The following is a 21,857-nucleotide window of genomic DNA, read 5'->3' on the forward strand; positions in this document are numbered from 1 at the left end:
CACTCTGGTGACAGTGGCAGAGAAAAGGACATTAAAGAAACTGCTGGACATTATGGACAATGCTGGGCATCCTCTGCACACGGCCATAAACAACCAGAAGAGTCTGTTCAGTGACAGGTTGCTTCTCCCCAAGACAAGAACTAACAGACTTAAAAACTCCTTTGTCCCACACGCCATCAGACTGTTTAACTCCTCTCTGGAGGGGAGAGGGAGGGGAAACAGGAGGACAAAGGAGGGGGGAACAACTAAGCTGTAGTGCCTCTTCACCTCACTGTGCAATACGTTTTGTTAATATACAACAGTAGACTTCAATACTTGGAATGCGCAATTCCCTTGTATTCATATTCCTATTTAATCTATTTATCCATTTTGAATACTCTGTGTATATATGTTAGATTTCTGCTCACAGTCTGTAACTTCTATTGGTGCTGTACTATTGGAAACCGAATTTCCATCTAATCTATCTAATTAAAAAAAAGCTGGGCTAGAACACATTGTGACAAAGTGAAATGTTTTTTTTTAGTGCATCTTCTGCACATTGTAGTTTCAATGTAGTTTTCAGTTCTTCTCTTTTCCTGAGTCTCTTTTCCACGACGTTTTTATAGAGGCTAAGGAAAAGAAGCTAGGAAAAGGAGATAGGAGATGGAACGCACCCCACGTGTGCGCAGTGACCGCACAGCAACGAACCACAGCAGAGAAGGAAGAGGGGGCGGAGCACACTGTGCGCGCAGGAGAGGAGTTGAGCAGAGAGAGCTGCTTTGTCGTGAAACGGAAGTAAAGTAGTGAACTTAGAGGAGAGAAACGAACTAAAGTATCGATCATAAACCACTACCAACGTCCTGATCGATATCTGCATCGATCTGCCCACCCTTGTCTCCTGGATCGTAGCTGAGATCAGCGTGAACCACGTGGGTCTCTGCTCCCTGATCTGTTTCCTGTGTTTGGAAAGAGTTGCAGCTTCATCGCGGAGTTTCTCTCGGTTTGTGGGCTCATCTAAAGGTAAGCACCGAGCTAACTTTACTGTGAGTTCAGTTCATGTTGAGTTTAGCTCCTGAATGAGGTCTTCTGCTGCTCTCCTCGGTGTCTGTTCACAGTTTATTGTGAACACGTTGAGAGAAGAGTGAGAGAGTGTTTGGAGAAAAACACCAACTAATCATTAGCTCAGCATGCTGGGAGAAGTTGGAGCAGAAAAGTCTTTTCATTGTCCCTGCAGCTGTTTTTCTGCCTGCACCAAACCTCTACAGCCTCGTTTGTGTTTACCACGGTCACCACATCCACGGTTTAAAAACGACATCCACGGTTAGTTAAAAGGCTGTTTTGTTTCGGTTCTTCTTTGCTGGGATCAGCATATCTGTAATCACGTCGTTGGTGTTTTTCATGCAGTGCTTTATATAATTCAGTCATAACTGTCTGTAGTTATTATATTAATTTCTTTCTCCTACAGTTAAAATAACCACACTACGGACGGATAAGCGTCGGTTCGTCAGCAAAGACAGTAAAACCATCGTGTGGCTCAGCCGACCGCTTATTTATTTTTCATATAACCCTTTCACAATAAAGTTAAAGATCCTGTTGAGACTTTTCAAAATAAACCAAAAATAATGACAATATACAGTATTATCAAACATCAAATTTCAGAATATGCATCAAACAAGTTACCTCACATAGAACATGAAGTCCCTGTAAATGACTCTTACACTGTATATATGAGAGGTGAAACATTTGCAGAGATTTGCACAAGATTTTCAGTCACTTTTTTCTAACCTTCTTAGACTCAGAACTAAAGATGTCCAGCTTTGTGTGTCTGTCGAAATACTTTTAATAGAACAAAAGACAGTCAGCATCCAAAGAGGACCGAAAGCAATGATCAGAGTATTTCTCCACCTGCTGTATATGTATCCCTTAAATTTGCAACATCTATAGCTAACAATAATTATGATATTATAGTATTTTCAATTATAGGATCAAATTTGAGCCTCTATTCTCAAGACTTGTGTTTTCTGAGCATTTGTTTTGATTCTTGTGCTTTTAGTTAAGGAAAATTAAAGAGACTAAAATGACACATAATTCTTAGCGTTTTTATTATAATTTATTATCATCTGTCTTCTCAGATGAGAGGTAAAACGTCTTCAAGAAGTCCAGTCGCTTTCTTTCTAAGCTCCTTCGATTACGATGACCTGAATGACTGAGAACCTTCACAGACATTGTTGATTAGCATGACACTAACATTACATTTTCCATTAGCATTGGTGTGAGCCTTGTATACTGATAAGATACATGGAGAAGAGGAGGACAAAAACAGTGATGCTGTCACATTTTGGGAGAGCTGCATGTGTTTTACTGAATCAGGAAACAGACACACACAGTGCAGTGAGGACTTACATCCAGATTTGGCAGCGCTGAAAGTACGAGAGAGACCTTTGACCCCTTAATAGAGATGCTTAACCAGATGTAAAATAATCAGAAATGTACCCAGTGACTGAGCCGAACAATACTGGTTGGGAGTGTAAAGAATATAAATGAATAAAAAAATGCCTGTCTCTACACAGGGGAATGGGCTGATACTGTGACTTTGGGAGAAAATGTCACATTTTTACAGCCATACAATTTGAAAATGATCTCAAGTGTACAAGAGAACATGTTTAAGGTTTGCAGGAAACATTTTATTTGAATTCAATTTCAATTATACAGCAACAAGTCACAACAACAGTCACCTCAAGGTGATTTTAATTATGAATCTTTGAATATATGCTGCTACAGCCGTGAATGTGGGAATTCTTGTAATTTCTGGATGTAATAATTTCACATTTCTGAAGACAGCTTTGAGAAAAATACAGGCTTAATTGTTGGTAACAGCTTGGTTATGATACTGTATTAACTAACTTATAATTTATTCCAGCAAATCAAAATTAACCCAAAATGTTCTTTTAAACAACTTTATGTCTTTAAGAGTATGGATTGCTGAAATTATGAGGTGCACCTAAAGGCACCATGAATAGCCATAGCATGTCCGTGGTTCCTGTTTGAATTGATAACAGGAAATGGATTAGAGCAATCTGCTGTAGTGTTAGAATTTTAGATAACTTCACTAATGAGCAGCAAGCTCCAATGCATTTATTTAGTTGCAAGGAAGCAATGGCATACACAATATTATCCTGGGAACAGATATGTGTGAGATGCTCTTACAGAAAGAGTTCAGTTACATGGTCTACCTGTACATGATTCTCTCCGTGCTTTGGATAATGGATGGCAGAGGAGTCACAACAAGGCCGGAGGAAAAAGACTGATTCGAGGGACATGAAGACAGAGAGATGCATTCCTTCAGTTTTCTGAAAAGAGTGTTGCCTAGCTTTACTACATTTTTCTGTCATTTCACTCCTGTTTATGCTACACTCCTTTATAATATTTACTCAAGATGCAGTGAATAGTGTTTTTCTGCTAATACATCAGTGTTACTTTAGGGAAGACAACTCCCAGTTTCTAGTTTCTATGCCCCACTCCTTTACGATTTGGGGCAACTGCTTAAAGTCTTTTAGTGTGAACAAGTTGAAAGGCATGAGCAGAGAAACTAATGCACAGGTTCCTTTCCCTTCAAAGGGTAGTCTAGCTCTCAGCTTGCCATCCCAGCATAGCTACCACACATCAACCCTTTCTGTGGTATGGTTAACAAACCAATCCTTGAGGTAAGGGCCAGGGGCTTGGGTCACATCATAGATGATGTTGCACCAGCTGAAGTCCTGCATATCCCAAACTTGAACATGCCTGTAAAAACAGGTGTAATTTTCATGTTAACTTTTAGCATTTGGAGGCAAAGATTTACAGGCCTCACTTGGAGGGTCAGTGAAGTGCTCGTAAACAACTGAAAGCCTGAAGTGGGGGAGTTGTTGGTGGAGTGGAGTCTTCAGGCTTGTGGTTGGTTCACTGTCGGAGTGTTTTCCAGACTGAAGCAGAGTCATTAGCTGAAAACAGTTTTTGGACCTGAAAGTCTTTCAAACTGTCTCTGTCCCCACTCTGAAACACTTCCTGCTGTAAACCAGAGCTCGTCATTATTCTAACTCACCCTGGTGTTTGATGCTGTGCAGCTGTCCTCACAGAAGCTGACGTCACAGGTTATCACAGCATCTCTATAATAATTATTAAATCTGGTTCTTGTCATTCTCTTACTGAATAGAGAGAACACGACTCAGTTAATCAAAATATTTATAATTTTTATTTAATTATCTCCCAGAAGAGAGAGACCTGCACAGCCCAAAAAGCCAGTTGCAAAATCTCTAGCATTAGAAGCCAAAAATGTCAATCATATAGGTGTTATTTTAGTCCTTTACACGTCACACATAGTTTCAATCAAAAAAAACCTCCTTCTGTGTTACTAGTTCCACTTTTTCTGTCTGGTTTCCTGTATTTTATTAATATGTCTGTGCAGCTCTGCACTAAACTTCCTGTTTTTTAAACTTCCACTAACTTAAGCTTCTGTTGCTAAGGCGACCTGTCACCCTCTGACCTAGTTCTCTCTCACAGCTGGCCTTGCTTTATAGAGGCCTTTATTATTAACATACATAAAAGAATATAATCAGAAAATAAGCATTAAGAATATATGTTTATTCCGTAACATAATCCAAACTGTTGGTAACAATCCTGAAAACCTGCCAGTCGGTGCAGTCCAGACACACCTGCAGATTCTCCACAGCCTCATCAGTCCACTGCTTCAGTGTCTTTACAAAAGCCTTAGAGAGTTTCAGTTTGTGCCTGTTTGCAGGCATCAAGTAAACCATGACTTAGGTCTGCATTAGGTCTGAGAATCCTATGTATTGTGAGATGATGACCCTCTTACTATCAGCTCACCTTCAGTGTTTTTGCGTTTGTTCGTAACGCAAGAACAAACGTGTGGAAAAAGCGTGAGTCGTTATCACCAGAGATTTTGAGTGAAACCATTTTCAAACCTTGATTCACCCTATCATGTGGTTAGCTGCTGTCCCTATTAAAGAGCAAAGAGCCTTTCTTTCCACTTATTCCATGTAAAGGATGGCTACAATGAGTAAAAACATGGGAGCTAATTGCATATCCCTGTTTCTGTCTGTAGAAACCGTTGTTGTATTTAAAACTCTGGTTTCATCTGGATCAAGTGTAAGTTTGTGGACCTTGTTGGTGAAGTCAGCAGAGTTTTTGATGTGATGGTGTGTGTTCTCCACAAGGGGAGCTAGGATGGTGATGAGGTGCTTGGAAATGTTGTAGGTGGCTGAGTTTATGCTGCTGCCAATCCAATCCTTTGTGTATCTATGGAAGTCCATATATACAGGGTGCAGCATCCACCGGGTAAAGGTGGTGGTATGCAGGGAGCTCAGTGGCTTTTTCCCTTTCAAGTTCTTGTAGACAGCTGATGACTTTCTTTTTGCTTCTGGGGTTTCACCTTGAAGCTTCATAGGTATTGTTGTCACTGAGTGTAGTAATGTTTATTTGCTCTGCTTCTTCTTGTCAGGGATAAAATACATATCTATACTTTTTATGTCCCAGCTGAGTAACAGGAGGAGAAGAGTCTGGTGGAGCAGCAGAGGAACAGTTTCAGCCATTTGGGCTCAGCTCAGCCACTACAGAGGAAACAATGACTTCAACACAGGAGGTGAGAAAAATATCTCAGTTACTGTTATTGAAACTGTGCACAGCTGGTTGTTTTGTTGTTTTTTGTTTTTTTAAAAGCTCTGTTTGTATCTCTGTCACTGCAGGACCAACATGGAGCGAGAAGTCAGCGCTTCCAGGAGGCCGACAAACCTCACAGAAAAAAGAGAGAGAAAAAATACAGCTGTGAGGAGTGTGGGAAGGATTTTAGCCATCCTAAAAACTTGAAACCCCACCAACTCATCCACAGAGGAATTAAATCGTACAGCTGTGCTGAGTGTGGAAAATCTTTTACCCAGGCTGGACACTTAAAAACACACCAAATCACCCACAGTGGAGTTAAACCGTACATCTGTGACTTATGTGGAAATTCTTTTACTCAGGCTGGAAGTTTAAAAACACACAAATTCATTCACAGTGGAGTTAAACCGTTCAGGTGTGATTTGTGTGGAAAGTCTTTTACCCATCTCGGAAGCTTGAAAACACACCAGCTTATCCACAGTGGCGTTAAAGCATACAGCTGTGACTTGTGTGGAAAATCTTTTAGCCAACCTGGACACTTAAAAACACACCAACTCATCCACAGTGGAGTTAAAGCACACAGCTGTGACTTGTGTGGTAAAGCTTTTACACGCAGTAGCCACTTAAGAAGCCATCAAGTTACCCACTCTGGAATCAAGCCGTACAGCTGCGACATTTGTGGAAAAAATTTTGCCCAGCCAGGGCACCGAAATATACACGTACGGATTCACACCAAAAATGATTTTTGCTTCTGTGATCAGTGTGGCAAACTGTTTGTGACACACAAAGACTTACAGCAGCACATGTTTACCCACACTGAGGAGAGACCTTATAAATGTGACCTATGTGTAAAGGCTTTTAAAGAGCCACGTTCCCTAAGAGTCCACCAACAGATTCACATCAGAAAGAAACTCTACAAGTGCAGTTACTGTGAGGTATGTATTTATATTTCTTTCTTTTTACAGTTGCAGTTATTTTGAAGTACAATGTGCATTTAGTTTAATTTCGAAACGAAATGAGACATGAAAACTCAGTGAATTCTGACACAAATCTCCTGAAACTTTACTGATGTTGGAAAAAAGTAAAGTTTTAAACCTTGTCTCATTTCTATGTATCTAACATTCAAAGTCCAATGGATCCATTAGAGAGTACCTTTGGGTTATTATCTTGTGGCATGCAGAGTAGAGCATCCAGGGGTTTAACATCCAATCTTCCCATTAAGTAGATTTCCAACGAATTAAGAGACATTTTCGGCCAGTAAGCTGAGTGTTATAATGTAAACAGTAAAATGTAATTGGACACTGGCAAAGATGCTCTTTATTTCAGGCAATGTTCAGGATAAAAATGTTGAAGGAATTCTCTGACTTACACTGTCTTTATTTAGAAGCAGAGCGACACAGATGGATCCAGTTCTCAACCCTGTCGTCAATGTGGTGGTGGGAAAGTGTGTCGTTGCGTTGTTTGTGCATAACATTTCAAACATCAAGAGAGCCTAAAACCACATCAGTGTAGACACACTGGGTACAAAATGAACTACTTCAACGAATGTGGAAGAGGCTTCCCCACATCAAGTCAATTAATAAAAAAGCAATTAACCATAAAGCACTATCTCCTTCACACTGGTATTCAAAAGCACCTTTGTGACCATTGTCAGTCATCCTTCATTACTGCACGTGACCTTAAAGTGCATAAATGAGTCCACACGAGAGAAACCATACAAGTGCAGACACTCTGACAGAAGCCTCCTACATCGGCTCATTGTAAACGTCATGAGATTACACACATTGAAGGGAACCTGCTAAGGAAGAATTTCATGGCTCTGAGTACCGTTTGGTTTTTTGTGATGTATATGAACAATAAACTTCCTGAATCTTGAATGTAGAGTCCATCAGAACACAGAATTATATTTCAAATATATTTACGACTTAATTTAAACAGAATGTGGGAGAGGCTTCCCCAAACCAAGTGAATTAAAAAAACATGATCTGATCTCAAGTGGGGTTAAAAATCGCCTCTGTTCTCTGGGCTTTACTTTCATGTAATACCAGTTTGTACCAGAAGATGGAGCAGTGAGTTAGTGTAACCTCTTATTCACAGTGGCAACAAAGTAGTGATGGGAATTCCGGCTCTTTTTAGAGAACTGGCTCTTTTGGCTCAGCTCACTAAAAAGATTGCCAGCTTACCGGCTCCCAACTGGCTCTTCAGGTTGTTTTGTTGCTTTAATTAATTTATCATTAACAATGATATAACATTATGTACAAAAGGAATTACTAATGTTTAAAATAAAACGTGGTTTTATTTATATATGTTTATATAGAAATATATACGGTGGCCTCTAGAGACAAAGCACGTACAAACTCCAAAATACATGTCTAGCATTAACTGAACTTCCAAAACAGAGCTACCTAGATCACTTAAATTACACAATTGAAAGCATATGTGTATTGTTTGTATATTTATACACAAGCACTCTTATATATTCAAATAATTATGATTAAAAATGTTCACCTGTTACTACCACACACCAAATTAGGTCATTGGTACACCCTGACTTGTGTAGCCACTAGGTAACAAAAGCTCAACACTGCGCCTAGCATCCTGGAGCACTTCTGTTTGGAGTTTGTATGTGCTTTGTCTCTAGGGGCCACTGTAAATATGCTTTTATTTATTCACTCCACATAAAATGTAATAAAATACAAAAAACAACTATTTACATTTCAACTTTTAACTATTTAAATTTTCAACCTTTTCCATTTAAACACATTTAAAGTGAAACAACACAAAACACTGCAAACCACAATACAATTAAATATAAATTAAAATATGCAAAAGAAAAGAAGATGCACATTTTCTGTCATATACGCCTGCATGAATAAACTTTCTGAATCCTTTATCATCCGCAACTGTAAATAGTTGATTTGATAATTACTATACCTTTCTAATGTGACGTTGTTGTCCCTGGCTCACTTTCTTTCTGGCTGTATCCCAATTCAGGTTCTGCAGCCTTAACCTACGCAGCCTTAACGGTCCACAAGGGCCGCGTACTCAAAGACCACTAAGACCGGAAGTGCGAGGCTTGTGAAATGGGACGGTCTAGCCTCCGTCGTGCTGCCCAGGTTGCCTAGCAACAGCTGGAAACGTTTCATACAGCTTTATTTGACAGAAATGAAGAAGAACATATTTTGTTCATTTGTTTATTTGTTGCTACAAGAGCTTTGTGTGATTTGAGGAGTATCTGAGGCTGAGACCACGGAACTGCAAAACATGATTGTTGGGCTTCATTTCTGTACTGAACAGTCATTTTAAGATTAGCTATTAAATAACAATTAGCTAACGTTGTTCTTGAGACTAAAGTCAGTGTAAATATAATATGACCAATATTATAGTTAATCATTATTAGTTATTACAGCAGTGAACTTGTTTCTGCCTTTCATAGTGTGTAACTTGAAGGCCCTGAGTACTCTGAGTACTTTCTCCCACACTGGAAACACTGGGATGATCACATTATGTGAACATTACCTAATAAGACTGATTCAGCACAGACAGTTATGTTAAACTTTCCTAGCAGTCCTTCACAAACAGGGAACAGTCTGTCTATTCTCTCCATCTGTCAGCTGCTGCTGGCTCTTCCTCCTCCTCTTCCTCACACACTGCTGAGTTTGTCCTGGTGGATCATCAGGGCTGCAAAGCCTCACAGATGATGTGCAGCAGTGGGTCCCTCAGTCTGTCCTCACTTTGGACACTTGCAGTCGTCACACATGGAAATCAAATGTGTGATAAGCTGCAGGATTCAAACACAAGTGTAACTTATAAACACATGTTCATACTTTTATTCCACAATCAGAGAGAAAGAAACAGAGAGAGAGTGCAGGACAGACAGACAGGTGACAGTCTCAGGTGTACACACTGCTACACAACAGCACCAGAGAAGCAGGATTTAGTGTTTGTGTTATTACGAAACAAGAAGAGTCCCAGATGGTACAGTGGACACATGTGTGACTCCTGTGATTAAAGCATCTTTCTTTCAGCTTAACGAGTGAACCGTCAGCTCGTTCAAACACACGTTAAAGTCCGTTTGGCTCGACACCACCGAACAGAGGCAGCAATATAACATAGCTAACATTAACAATGCAGTGAATCCTGCTTGTGCCGTGATATTCAGGACTGCAAACCGAGCAGCATCACTGACTTTCAGCTTGTTGTGTTTGTGGATATATGACTGACTTTAATTATCCATAAAATCATCACATTCTCTGTAAGATTAAGGTCAGCTATTGAACGGCGTATATTTTAAAGTAAAGGCTTTAAAACCAAGTTAGTACAAACATCACTAATGTCACATAACTTTGCCGACATGTGGCCAACAGGAATGTTTTAATGTTCTTCATTATTAAACATTCGCGCATAAATAAGTTACATAATATTCAGTACTTACTTTTAAAAGTTTACTCTTCGGCCGCTCCTCTTGCACCGTTTTTTTCGGCAAAATTATCCACACCCACCTCCGCGCTATGAAGTCTGGGATATGTTGGGCCACGAAGTCTACACCGCCACATCCTTAAAATTCAGGGAAATGAAGGACGCATTTGAGGCCTTTGAATTGGGACAGCCTTGGTCGCGTCGCTGTGACGTAATCGGCCTTAAAATGCGGCCTTTAAGGCTGCAGACCCTGAATTGGGATACGGCCTCTCTCTCCCTTCCGCTCTGTTCCTGTGCTACTGCGAGTGTAACTACTGCCCCTCCCCCCTCTGCCCTGTGCAAGCACAAGGCTTACATGCGGAGTGAAGCAGAAAACAAGTGCGAGAGAGAGGGTGAGAGAAAGAAAGAAAAAAAAAACACGAGCCGGCTCTCAACTCAAAGAGTCGGCTCTAAGAGCCGTTTCGTTCGCGACCGTCACATCACTACAGCAGCACACATCAGGACCATTTTAAACATCACATTTTAGGTAATTAAAATTCCATCAAACCTCTACTTTTGGCTCCTCCTTTCACTTTAGTGTGTTTACCGTATCCACAAATTGGCCACATTTTGTTATTTTTAGTGAATGCGTTTTGATCCAGATGTTCTGAAGCTGTTTTCTTGTTGATTTGATGTTTGTATTATGAAATCCTTATGCTGTTAAAGCATTAGTTGTATTTGATTAACTCTGTGTAAAGTGTGTCTAAATAAGCAGTTTAGTGTGTAAAATTAAGAAATTGTCTCACAACAAATAGCTTGAGCCAGGATTTCAGATTCAAACTAATTTAACTGTTTTCAGTGGCACATGTGGAGGTTTATCAAAGGAGGAGACTTGGCTGTTCTCCACTCACAGTGAACAGGGTTTTTTGCAAAAACCTGCTGTGGGTATGAAGTTTGCAGAGGGCGTGTTTGAGATGCTAAAAAGATGATTTTTCCTTCCAAAGTCCAAACACAAAACTGTGTGATTGTTAATACCTGAAGTGAGATTACAGGAAGATAAGCTGAAAAAAAATATTAGTGCAGTGTGCACTCCTGTGTTTCTAAAGAGCAGCTTTTACAGTGACTAATGAAATAAAGGCTAACCATTCCAAAACCACCTTTGCGCATGTTACCATTAGTGGAGGTCCAGTTTGTGTGCACTGGCATGGATCTCATCGGGTTGTTTTCAGTGTTGGGCAAGTTATTTTGAAGAAGTAATTAGTTATAGTTACTTCTTCAAAAAAGTAACTGAGTTAACAATTGATTTACACTATTATAAAAGTAACTAAATACTACAAAATATTTTTTTAAGTAATAATGTTTATAATGTTACAGTTTGATACTCTGATGATTTCTTGTGAGCATTCCTTTAGTTTGAACCCGGTGACAGTATGAAGTTATTATGAAGTTCACTGCTCTGTCACAATCACCATGGTTCATCAACATTTCATGATGTGTGTGAATTTTTCTTTCCACTGTTGGTGTGTTTTGTTGTGTTGATTAAAACAACCAAATGCAGCTTTCATAGTTTATCATGTGTTGTGAAACTGTGATCTTTGGAGACATGGAATGTGAATGTGTTGTCTGAAAAACACTTTAGGTTAACTTCTGCTGTTTTTAAATGTGCTACATAAATAAGAATGATTTGACTCGAAAAATAAAAACTGTTTTTATGTTCAGACGTCTTTATTCTTGAAGTTTAAAGTTGGATTGTTAAATTCTAATAAAAGTGGTAATTTAACACATTCTAATAATAGTAATAATGATGATTATGATAATAATAATAATACATTTTATATATAGGCGCCTTTAAGACCCTCAAGGTCACCTTACAATGGCACAGAAGGAAGAACAGCACCTTAGCATGACGTTATACTATAACCATAACCTTAAGAAGTATTCCGGATGGGTGAGAGAAAAAAGTTAATTCGTTGTTGGATTTGTGCGCATGCGCCACGTCTGCGCGGAAACATTGGGTAGGATGTTTTTCCAGGTAGGATCGATTCCCAGAACACCAGCTATCCGAAAACAGCCCAGTGGCTAACAGCTGGTGCTAATATCTGACAGTAAATATGTCCAAAAGTACTTTTTTTTGCCTTTTCGTCAAGTCTGTCTTTGTACAGACCTGCCGTGTTCGCCGTCGTTTTGTACATCACTGTTTTTGGGGCAAATAAAATGCAAGTAGGGATTAAAACCGCAGAATTAATTATTACCGGTGCTGGAAATACTAGCGCTTGATGCAGTGTTTTGATTTTTTTGCCACTTGTACCCACAATGCAATGCGCGAAAGTCACGTGGTCTGTCAGCAGCGGCAGCATCCACTCCCCCTTCTACCCTGTGAAAGGGTAGATTTGATTGGGATTAATATAATATATAAAAAATATATTATTTTTAATGTCAGCTTTTAGTTTACAGGTATGACTGAAACTTCATTTCAGCACTAAATGAGCGACCTGGATATTCTTTCCCTCTCTGACTGCGTTGCTGTTTGCAAGATTAATAACGGGAAAGCAGGAAGAAGGGGGCGGAGCAAAGTGTGTGCGCAGGAGAGGAGCAGAGAGAGCTGCTTTTTCACGAAACGGAAGTAAAGTAGTGAAGTTAGAGGAGAGAAACAAACTAAAGCATCGATCATAAACCACTACCAACGTCCTGATATCTGCATCGATCTGCCCACCCTTGTCTCCTGGATCGTAGCTGAGATCAGCGTGAACCACGTGGGTCTCTGCTCCCTGATCTGTTTCCTGTGTTTGGAAAGAGTTGCAGCTTCATCGCGGAGTTTCTCTCGGTTTGTGGGCTCATCTAAAGGTAAGCACCGAGCTAACTTTACTGTGAGTTCAGTTCATGTTGAGTTTAGCTCCTGAATGAGGTCTTCTGCTGCTCTCCTCGGTGTCTGTTCACAGTTTATTGTGAACACGTTGAGAGAAGAGTGAGAGAGTGTTTGGAGAAAAACACCAACTAATCATTAGCTCAGCATGCTGGGAGAAGTTGGAGCAGAAAAGTCTTTTCATTGTCCCTGCAGCTGTTTTTCTGCCTGCACCAAACCTCTACAGCCTCGTTTCTATTTGAAGTGATAATCAATTTTGAATTGATTTTCTAAACCCACCCCAACTCACCCTGGTGTGTGAGGTGGGGTGGGTTTAGAAAATCGATTCAAAACTGATTCAAATTGATTTTAGCATGAACAATGCGATATCTATTTATTAAATCGTAAATGGATTTTGAAATATAAATATATTTTGCCAGAAATGCCAGAATCTCAGGTTAAAACTCACAAAACTACTTCAACAACCACAAAACAGCTAAAACGGGTTATCTGCTGTAAAAAGCCAGGCCAGGGAAATGTCCTTCATGTTTTCCTGTGTTTTATCCTCAAATACTTTGACTGCCATAATGCTTACACCTCTGATGAAGTCTGACAAATGTCGATACTGATAAATTACTAGAATTATAATATTTCTGACTGTGTGAGTCAAAATTGAATTGAATCAAGTCCAGACCTGCTGAATCAGAATCAAATGGATTATAGAAATCTAGGCCGAGGCTCGAAAGAACGGGATGTAGCTGTGGGTGATGAGGAAAGATGAAAAGAACAATTGATAACTTTTTCATTAAGTTAAGGCCTGATCTGTCTGAAATTCATAGCCAGTGCTCTGACACGGAGCCATCAACCTTTCAGCTTATTTTTAACACTGGTTCAGAGACCGCATCAAATAATGAGCCACATATGATTGACTCCGAGCCACAGCCCACTGACAGTAAAAGGGGGAACGTGAATACATTTCGAATAGAGTAGCTTGACCAATTTCCCTGGCTGTGATACAGTAAAGCTGACAACATAATGCACTGCGTTTACTAGTGGTGCAACAGATCAAAAATCTCACGGTACGGATCGGATCACGGTTTTAAATCACGGATCAGATCGATTTTTGGATCATCAAAAATAGAAAAAAAGACAAAAATTCGACTCGCCATTTACTTATTTAATCAACTGAAGACTCATTCCACGCACTTATATAAAAACAAATTAAGGTGCAATATGGACATTATGGACCAGGCTGGGCAGCCTCTGCAGCCTCTGCACACGGCCATAAACAACCAGAGGAGTCTGTTCAGTGACAGGTTGCTTCTCCCAAAGGCAAGGACCAGCAGACTTAAAAAGTCCCACACGCCATCAAACTGTTTAACTCCTCGCTGGAGGGGAGAGGGAGGGGAAACGGGGACAAAGAAGGGGGGAACAAGTAGCTGTAGTGCCTTTTCACTGTGCAATAGTTTTTGTTAATATCCAACGGTGTAATAGACTCACAATACTTGAAATGTGCCGTTCCCTTGTATTCTTATTCCTATTTATTCTATTTATCCCTTTTGTATTCTCTGTATTTATATATGTGTAAATATGGTATATTTCTGCTCACATTCTGCGACTTCTGTCGGTGCTGTGCTACTGGAAACTGAATTTCCCGGAGGAACCCACCCGAGGGATAAATAAAGTTCCATCTAATCTAATGTAATCTATAGGGCAGTGCAGGGCTTTGTATCTACCACTCCGCTGTGATATAACGAGCGGTCACGGTCACGTGGCTTTCCGTTGCCCTGGAGCTTCACCCATTTGTAGTTAGAGCAACAGAAGATGCCTGGGACAGTTCAGCCATGACTTTAAACTTCTCCTGCTCATACATGCTTGGAACCATCTTGTCACACTGAAGTGGACGCACAACGAGATATCATAGCGTGGCTCAAGCACGTTCATCACAGTTTAAACCACTTGTTTTGCACAACGGAATATGGCCTCCCGTCTGCAGCTAAACACCCCAATAGCTTTAGTAATAGCTTTAGCTCGGTCGGATCGGGCAGCAAAAGGCTGCTTAAATGCCGCAAACTCCTCTGCTCCTTCACTTGGACCGCTAGCGCTGACCATAACTACTGCTTGACAGACTGATCAAGCGCACCAAACACATACTTTTTTTTCTTTTCTTTTTCGAATCTTCGGATCACGTGCGTACCGAACCGTGGAGAGGGATCGGTTTGGATTTCGGATCAACCGTGATCCGTTGCACCACTAGCGTTTACTGTCGTGAGTGTGGAAAGACCATGCCCGGCAATTCTGTATTCATGACTCTTAATTGAAACGCTGAAAAAGCACAGTGTATCCAGAAAACAATTACCGTATATGTTGTGATAAATGCATTGTCCAAGTGCCCCAACTCCCCACTGCTTTCAGTGGCAGGCAGCAGCAAACAGGTCGACGGAGGAGGCCGATGTGATGACTAAGTTTAACATTGTCTACAATATTACCTAAAACTGCCAAAGCACTTTAAGCACAAGCACTTTTTCAGTAACATATCTTTCTTGTAGAGCAGTGTTCCAAATAAAGAACTTTGTGTTGACAAGATTGTTAGTTAATCATTTACAAATCAATATTGTCTGTAAGCACAGCAATTTAAAGAAAAAGTCACAGTTAAAACTGCGGTGTTCAACGATGTGGTTGAAAAATTGTGGTGCACCTAAGAAAAAAAGTTAGGCACACCAGGGCAATCTTGGCAAAAAGTTAGTCTAGAGTCTTCCTGTTAAAGAGCCAAGAGCCTTTCTTTCCACTTCCTCCATGTAAATATGTCTGTGAAGGTTCTCAGTCATCCAGGTCATCGTAGTCTAAGGAGCTTGCAAAGAAAAGCGTCTGGACTTCTTTAAGTTACTTGAAGACGTTTCACCTCTCATCCGAGAAGCTTCTTCAGTTCTAAGGTCAAATGGTGGAGAGTCCCAGATATAAACCTAGTGGGAGTTTCCCCCCACAGAGGGACAAAAGGACCCCCTGATGATCCTCTAATCGCCTGAGCCAAGGTGGGAAACTGGGCGTGGGTCCCAATCAGCCAGAGTTTCGGGTGTGTTCATTGTGAAACCTGGCCCCACCTTATCATGCGAATTCCTGAGGTCAGATGGCCCAGGATGTGAGTGGGCGTTAAGGCGTCTGGGAAGGGATCTCAAAACTGGATTATAGATGGCAGAGAGTTGGTGTCGTAAACCCCCGCCTCTGTTCAAAGATGGTCACTCACAGTGGACATAGATGACTTCTTTCATCTATAATCTTTAATCATCTATAATCTTTCATCTATAATCCAGTTTTGAGATCCCTTCCCAGACGCCTTAACGTCTGGGAAGGGATCCCTCTGTGGGGGGAAACTGCCACTAGGTTTATATCTGGGACTCTCCACCATTTGACCTTAGAACTGAAGAAGCTTCTCGGATGAGAGGTGAAACGTCTTCAAGCAACTTAAAGAAGTCCAGACGCTTTTCTTTGCAAGCTCCTTTGACTCCTCCATGTAAAGTTTGGCTACAATGGGACACACTGGGGAGCTCACAGCACATCCATGTTTGTGTCTGTAGAAACCCTCGTTGTATTTAAAATATGTGGTGGTAAGGCAGAGGTCTAACAGTGTGCAGACCTGATCAGGGTGAAGCTGGTTCTGGTTTTAAGGAGCTGTCTTGATGTAGTTGTTTCCTGACAGTCTCCACTGCCTCGGTTGGAGGTGTACAAGTGAAAAGTGAGACCACATCAAAGGACACTCTGGTTTCATCTGGATCAAGTGTAAGTTTGTGGACCTTGTTGGTGAAGTCAGCAGAGTTTTTGATGTGATGGGCTGTGTTCCCCACAAGGGGAGCTAGGATGGTGATGAGGTGCTTGGAAATGTTGTAGGTGGCTCAGTTTATGCTGCTACCAATGAGCCTGAGTGGGACTCCTTCTTTGTGTATATATGGAAGTTCATATATACAGGGTGCAGCATCCACCGGGTAAAGGTGGTGGTATGCAGGGAGCTCAGTGGCTTTTTCCCTTTCAAGTTCTTGTAGACAGCTGATGACTTTCTTTTTGCTTCTGGGGTTTCACCTTGAAGCTTCATAGGTATTGTTGTCACTGAGTGTAGTAATGTTTATTTGCTCTGCTTCTTCTTGTCAGGGATAAAATACATATCTATACTTTTTGTGTCCCAGCTGAGTAACAGGAGGAGAAGAGTCTGGTGGAGCAGCAGAGGAACAGTTTCAGCCATTTGGACTCAGCTCAGCCACTACAGAGGAAACAATGACTTCAACACAGGAGGTGAGAAAAATATGACAGTTACACTGTTATTGAAACTGTGTGCACAGCTGGTGTTTGTTGACATCTTTGATTCCACTAATGGAGTTTCAGTTTGTTCCACGACTGCATTTCACTCACTGCCTCTGTTTGTATCTCTGTCACTGCAGGACCAACATGGAGCGAGAAGTCAGCGCTCTCAGGAGGCCGACAAACCTCACAGAAGAACGGGAGAGAAAATATACAGCTGTGAAGAGTGTGGGAAGGATTTTACCCAGTCTGGGAGCTTAAAAACACACCAAAACATCCACAGTGGAGTTAAACCGTACAGGTGTGACTTGTGTGGAAAATGTTTTACCCAGAAAGGACACTTAAAAGCACACCAACTCATCCACAGCGGAGTTAAACCATATAGCTGTGAGTTGTGTGAAAAGTCTTTTAACCAGCCTGGAAGCCTAAAAAGACACCAACTCATGCACCGTGGAGTTAAAGCATACAATTGTGAGTTGTGTGGAAAATATTTTAGTCAGAAAGGATATCTAAAAACACACAAACTAATTCACAGTGGAGTTAAAGCGTACAACTGTGAGTTGTGTGGAAAGTCTTTTACCTATCCTAGAAGCTTAAAAACACACAAACTAATTCACAGTGGAGTTAAACCATACAGCTGTGAGTTGTGTGGAAAGTCTTTTACCCAAGCTGAAAGCTTAAAAACACACAAACTCATCCACAGTGGAATTAAAGCATACAGCTGTGAGTTGTGTGGAAAGTCTTTTACCCAAGCTGGAAGCTTAAAAACACACCGAATCATCCACAGTGCAGTTAAAGCACACAGATGTGACTTGTGTGGAAAGTCTTTTACCCATTCTCAAAGCTTAAAAACACACAAACTCATCCACAGTGGAGTTAAAGCATACAGCTGTGAGTTGTGTGGAAAGTCTTTTACGTATCCTAGAAGCTTAAAAACACACAAAAACATCCACAGTGGAGTTAAACCATACAGCTGTAATCAGTGTGGTAAAACTTTTGCTCAAATTAGTAACTTACAATGTCATCTAGTTACCCACTCTGGAGTTAAGGCGTACAGCTGTGACATTTGTGGGAAATCCTTCAGCACGCCAGGGTACCGCAATGTTCACTTACGGATTCATACCGGACAGGATGGTTTCTGCTGTGATCAGTGTGGGAAACTGTTTACAACAGCCACACACTTACAAAGCCACATGCTTACCCACACTGAGGAGAGACCTTATAAATGTGACCTGTGCAATAAGGCTTTTAAATCTCCACGTCACCTGAAACTCCACCAAGAGATCCACACCAGAAAGAAACTCTACAAGTGCAGTTACTGTGAGGTATGTATTTATTAGGGGTGCAACGATACACAAAATTCACGGTTCGATATTTTTTCGATACAAAAAAAAATGTTCATGCCTTTTTAATTTGTCATTTATTAAAATTATAAATATATATTTTAACTCAAAAGTACAGTTTTTAAATTTAACCCTAACCCTTGTGCGTGTTTTTTATTTTGACAGCGAATGCGCACCTGCGGACCACTTATGTGCAGCCCTGGTTATTTAGCTCGTCATATTGCAGCCACAGAAATTCTTTTGTCCATGAAACCATAAAGCTGCACTTTCTTTTTGCCTTATAGTCTGATTTGTCATAATTTCTCCGTTTTGCGGTAAGCTTTTCTTTGGCTGTCACTTCTTCACCCTGACCTGTCTTATTTGGCTCAGCAGAACTATAATATATCTGTGTCTGTGAAGGTTCTCAGTCATCCAGGTCATCGTAGTCAAATATATATCCTGCTGCTTTTACACACGCACTCACATAAGCTCAGCGATTCTCTGCGCGATCAACCTCTCACATGTTTAAGCTGCGGGAGATTTCACTCGTCATGTTTGCGTAGTAAGCTAACAATTAATAAGACGATGTCAGAGGAATTGGTGCACAAATTATCATCACTCACAGATCAGTGCTGTCGCTCTCTATACACAGTTCGCACGATTGCAAAGTGAAAGCAAAAAAACAAGCGCAAATTCAAACGCGACTTCAATATGTCACATATTGACAGTGGCTCACCAATGCCAATGACATAATTACCCAGCTACATTTCCGAAAGAATGCAAAAGCATTGACATATATTTTTCCTTCCTACAATAGCCCGACGGGCAGGGCAGAGATAGATTTTGGTAGCCCGACTGAAAAAAATCGCTAGCCCCGGGACGTCGGGCTAGCGATATTGCGAGCCCTTTATCTGATTGAGGAATCACTCATCTTTGGAAAAGAGAGTTTATTACAGAGAAATGTCTCTTTCCAAAATAAAAGCTATACTATCCGCTTCTTCCGGGCTATATTCTCAGCAGCATAAGGAGAATCATGTGCTAACAGCTGTCTAAATGACTCGGCTAAAGTTAGTAGCATGCTTGCTTGTTTTTTTTTCTGCTTCCACTTGTCTTTGCACTAGGATGATGTCGGCGTAAATGTGCAGTCATATTCGTTGTGTTCCCACTAGTGCTTTCAGGTTAATCTCGTTGAAATGACCTTAACGCCACAACACGGCAAATCTCCGTTAACGAGCTACCGCCGATCGCCCGTTCATGGGGCTAGACGGCCAACACGTTAACGAGCTAACTGCGCTAACACACTAGTTCCCACCCATGTAATTGAGCATTGCATGGCACATCCAACATACTGTTTTACTTTAGTTCATGACTGCTTACCTTCAGGGTCATACGTCACATGAAAACCAAAATAATTCCAAACGCCAGATCTGAATGAGGGTGGGGGAGGTCCATGTTGTAAGGAGAGCTTAACTTCTGTCTCGCTAGCTTGCCCTGCGCTCTTCCTTCTGACGATGGTGTCTGTGTTGAGCGCTCAGTGAATCTGCGTTCGACTACTCCGCCTAGGCTGCACTGTCGAGCCTAGGCGGAGTAGTCGAACGCAGATTCACTGAGCGCTCAACACAGACAGCATCGTCAGAAGGAAAGTTGATAAAATAAATTACAAATGTTGTATTGTTCGATACATATGCGTACCGAACCGAAAGCACTGTATCGAACGGTTCAATATCGATACGAATATCGTTGCACCCCTAGTATTTATCTTTTAATTTTAGCCTGACTGTTTGGAACTACTCTGCTCATTCAATTTGTTAACTTTCTGTAATAACTCCTTAGTAATTCTACTGCATATAAAAGCAGTGCTTATTGTATTTTAGTCTCAGCTATTATTTATTTCTTCCATAGTCATAAAACCAGTAAGTAATAACTCTTCTGTAGTCACAATCTCCCCATTCTCCCATAGTTAAGACTGCTACAATTTGGCCAGTGTTAGATGACTTATTATCTTCTTTACTAACTAAAATCAGTTATTGTTGCTTTAAATTGGGAGCGAGACCGATTTGGTTGCAACTTTTCATGTGTATTTATGAAGAACATGATATAACTTTTTGCTTAGATACAGTTGTTTTTGTTTTAAATAAACTGGATGCAAAAATGAAGAATTATTTTAACCTGCATGTCCTGAACCAGAAGCTGGTATTGAGTCTCTCTGTTCTTGACAGGATGGCGTGGAGCAACGGTTTGTTGTTGGGATGGACTGGGTCCTTCAGTGTCTGAGCTGCTCTGGACCAGCATCTCCTGGTGTAAATGTCCTGTAGGGAGAGGAGAGGAGTCCTTCAGCAGCAATCTAATATATAAATCTGCCATCCTTAGTACAGCCGTTCCCATACCAGGATGAGATGTTCTGTGTGAGGATGCTCTCCACAGGGGCTGAATCGAAAGTTCTGAGGATCCCTGGACAGACACCGAACTTCCTCAGTTGTCAGAAGTTGTACAGGTGCTGGCTAGCCTTTTTGTATGTGGGCAGACCATGTCATACCTGAGGAGATGTGGACACTGGGATACTTACACCAACCTCCTTGGTGTTGCAGACGTTCAGCTGGAGGTGGTTATCCTGGCACCACAATGACAGATTCTTCATTTCCTCCATGTAGGCCGCCTCATCGTTGTTGGAGATGGCACCCAACACCACTGTGTCGTCAGTAGATCACAATGGTATTAGAGCTATGAGAGGCCACGCAGTCTGAAGTATAGACAGAGTAGAGCAGTGGCGAGAGAACACACCCCTGTGTTCTCTCGCCACTGCTCTACTCACATAGTTACCCTGTTTCCTGTCCACATGGCTGAGAGTGGTGTGCAGGATATGGACGATGACGTCCTCTGTGGATCTGTTGGGTTGGTAAGCAAAGTGGAGTGGATCTGTGGTATTTGTGGTGGAGAAGGAGATGATGTTTTTCCACAGCCTCTCAAACACCTTCATTACCACCAAAGTCAGTGCAACTGGCCGGTAGTCATTCAGGCATGAGGGCTTGTTGTTCTTGGGCGCAGGGATGATTGTGGATCTCTTGAAGCATGTGGGGGCCACAGACTTTGCCAGATACTCACTGAAAATGGAAGTGAGCTTACTTGCTAGCTGGTCCACAGAACAGACGCAGCAGATGGCCGGTGATGCTATCTGGCTTAGCCGCTTTCCTTGTGTTCACTCTCAGCGACGCATGGACGGCGTGCTTTACGATACGGATCACCGGTCCCTTGCCGTTGACATCACCGTCCTCTGTTGTAAGGCAGTAGTTAGCATTAGCCACCTGGCTAACCTCGAAACTGGTGTAGAACGCGTTCAGCTCATTGGTAAATGCAGAGTCTGCATTGATCGG

General features: G+C 41.3%; 1 protein-coding gene and 1 pseudogene across 2 annotated transcripts in view; both read left to right on the plus strand.

The window, feature by feature from the left end:
- The first annotated feature begins 702 nt into the window (after positions 1–702).
- LOC146567732 (uncharacterized) lies at positions 703–11,748 on the plus strand. The gene is made up of 4 exons (XM_085287741.1): positions 703–999; positions 5,512–5,617; positions 5,721–6,569; positions 8,629–11,748. The coding sequence occupies exons 2-4, from the start codon at positions 5,600–5,602 to the stop codon at positions 8,641–8,643; spliced, it is 882 nt and encodes a 293-aa protein (XP_085143867.1). The 5' UTR covers positions 703–999; positions 5,512–5,599; the 3' UTR covers positions 8,644–11,748.
- A 607-nt stretch (positions 11,749–12,355) lies between these two features.
- The window catches only part of LOC146567733 (uncharacterized), a 28,178-nt pseudogene continuing 18,676 nt past the window's right edge, over positions 12,356–21,857 (plus strand). The window contains exons 1-3 of the transcript XR_014893725.1: positions 12,356–12,876; positions 17,053–17,158; positions 17,305–18,489. The product of XR_014893725.1 is annotated as an uncharacterized LOC146567733 (transcript). The remainder of the gene's footprint in view (positions 12,877–17,052; positions 17,159–17,304; positions 18,490–21,857) is intronic.

This window comes from Mchenga conophoros, linkage group LG9 (assembly GCF_057382185.1).
Source record: "Mchenga conophoros isolate Kocher_MC1m ecotype Shallow Benthic linkage group LG9, M_conophoros_male_GT1.1, whole genome shotgun sequence".
In the NCBI taxonomy this organism is placed as follows: Eukaryota; Metazoa; Chordata; class Actinopteri; order Cichliformes; family Cichlidae; genus Mchenga; species Mchenga conophoros.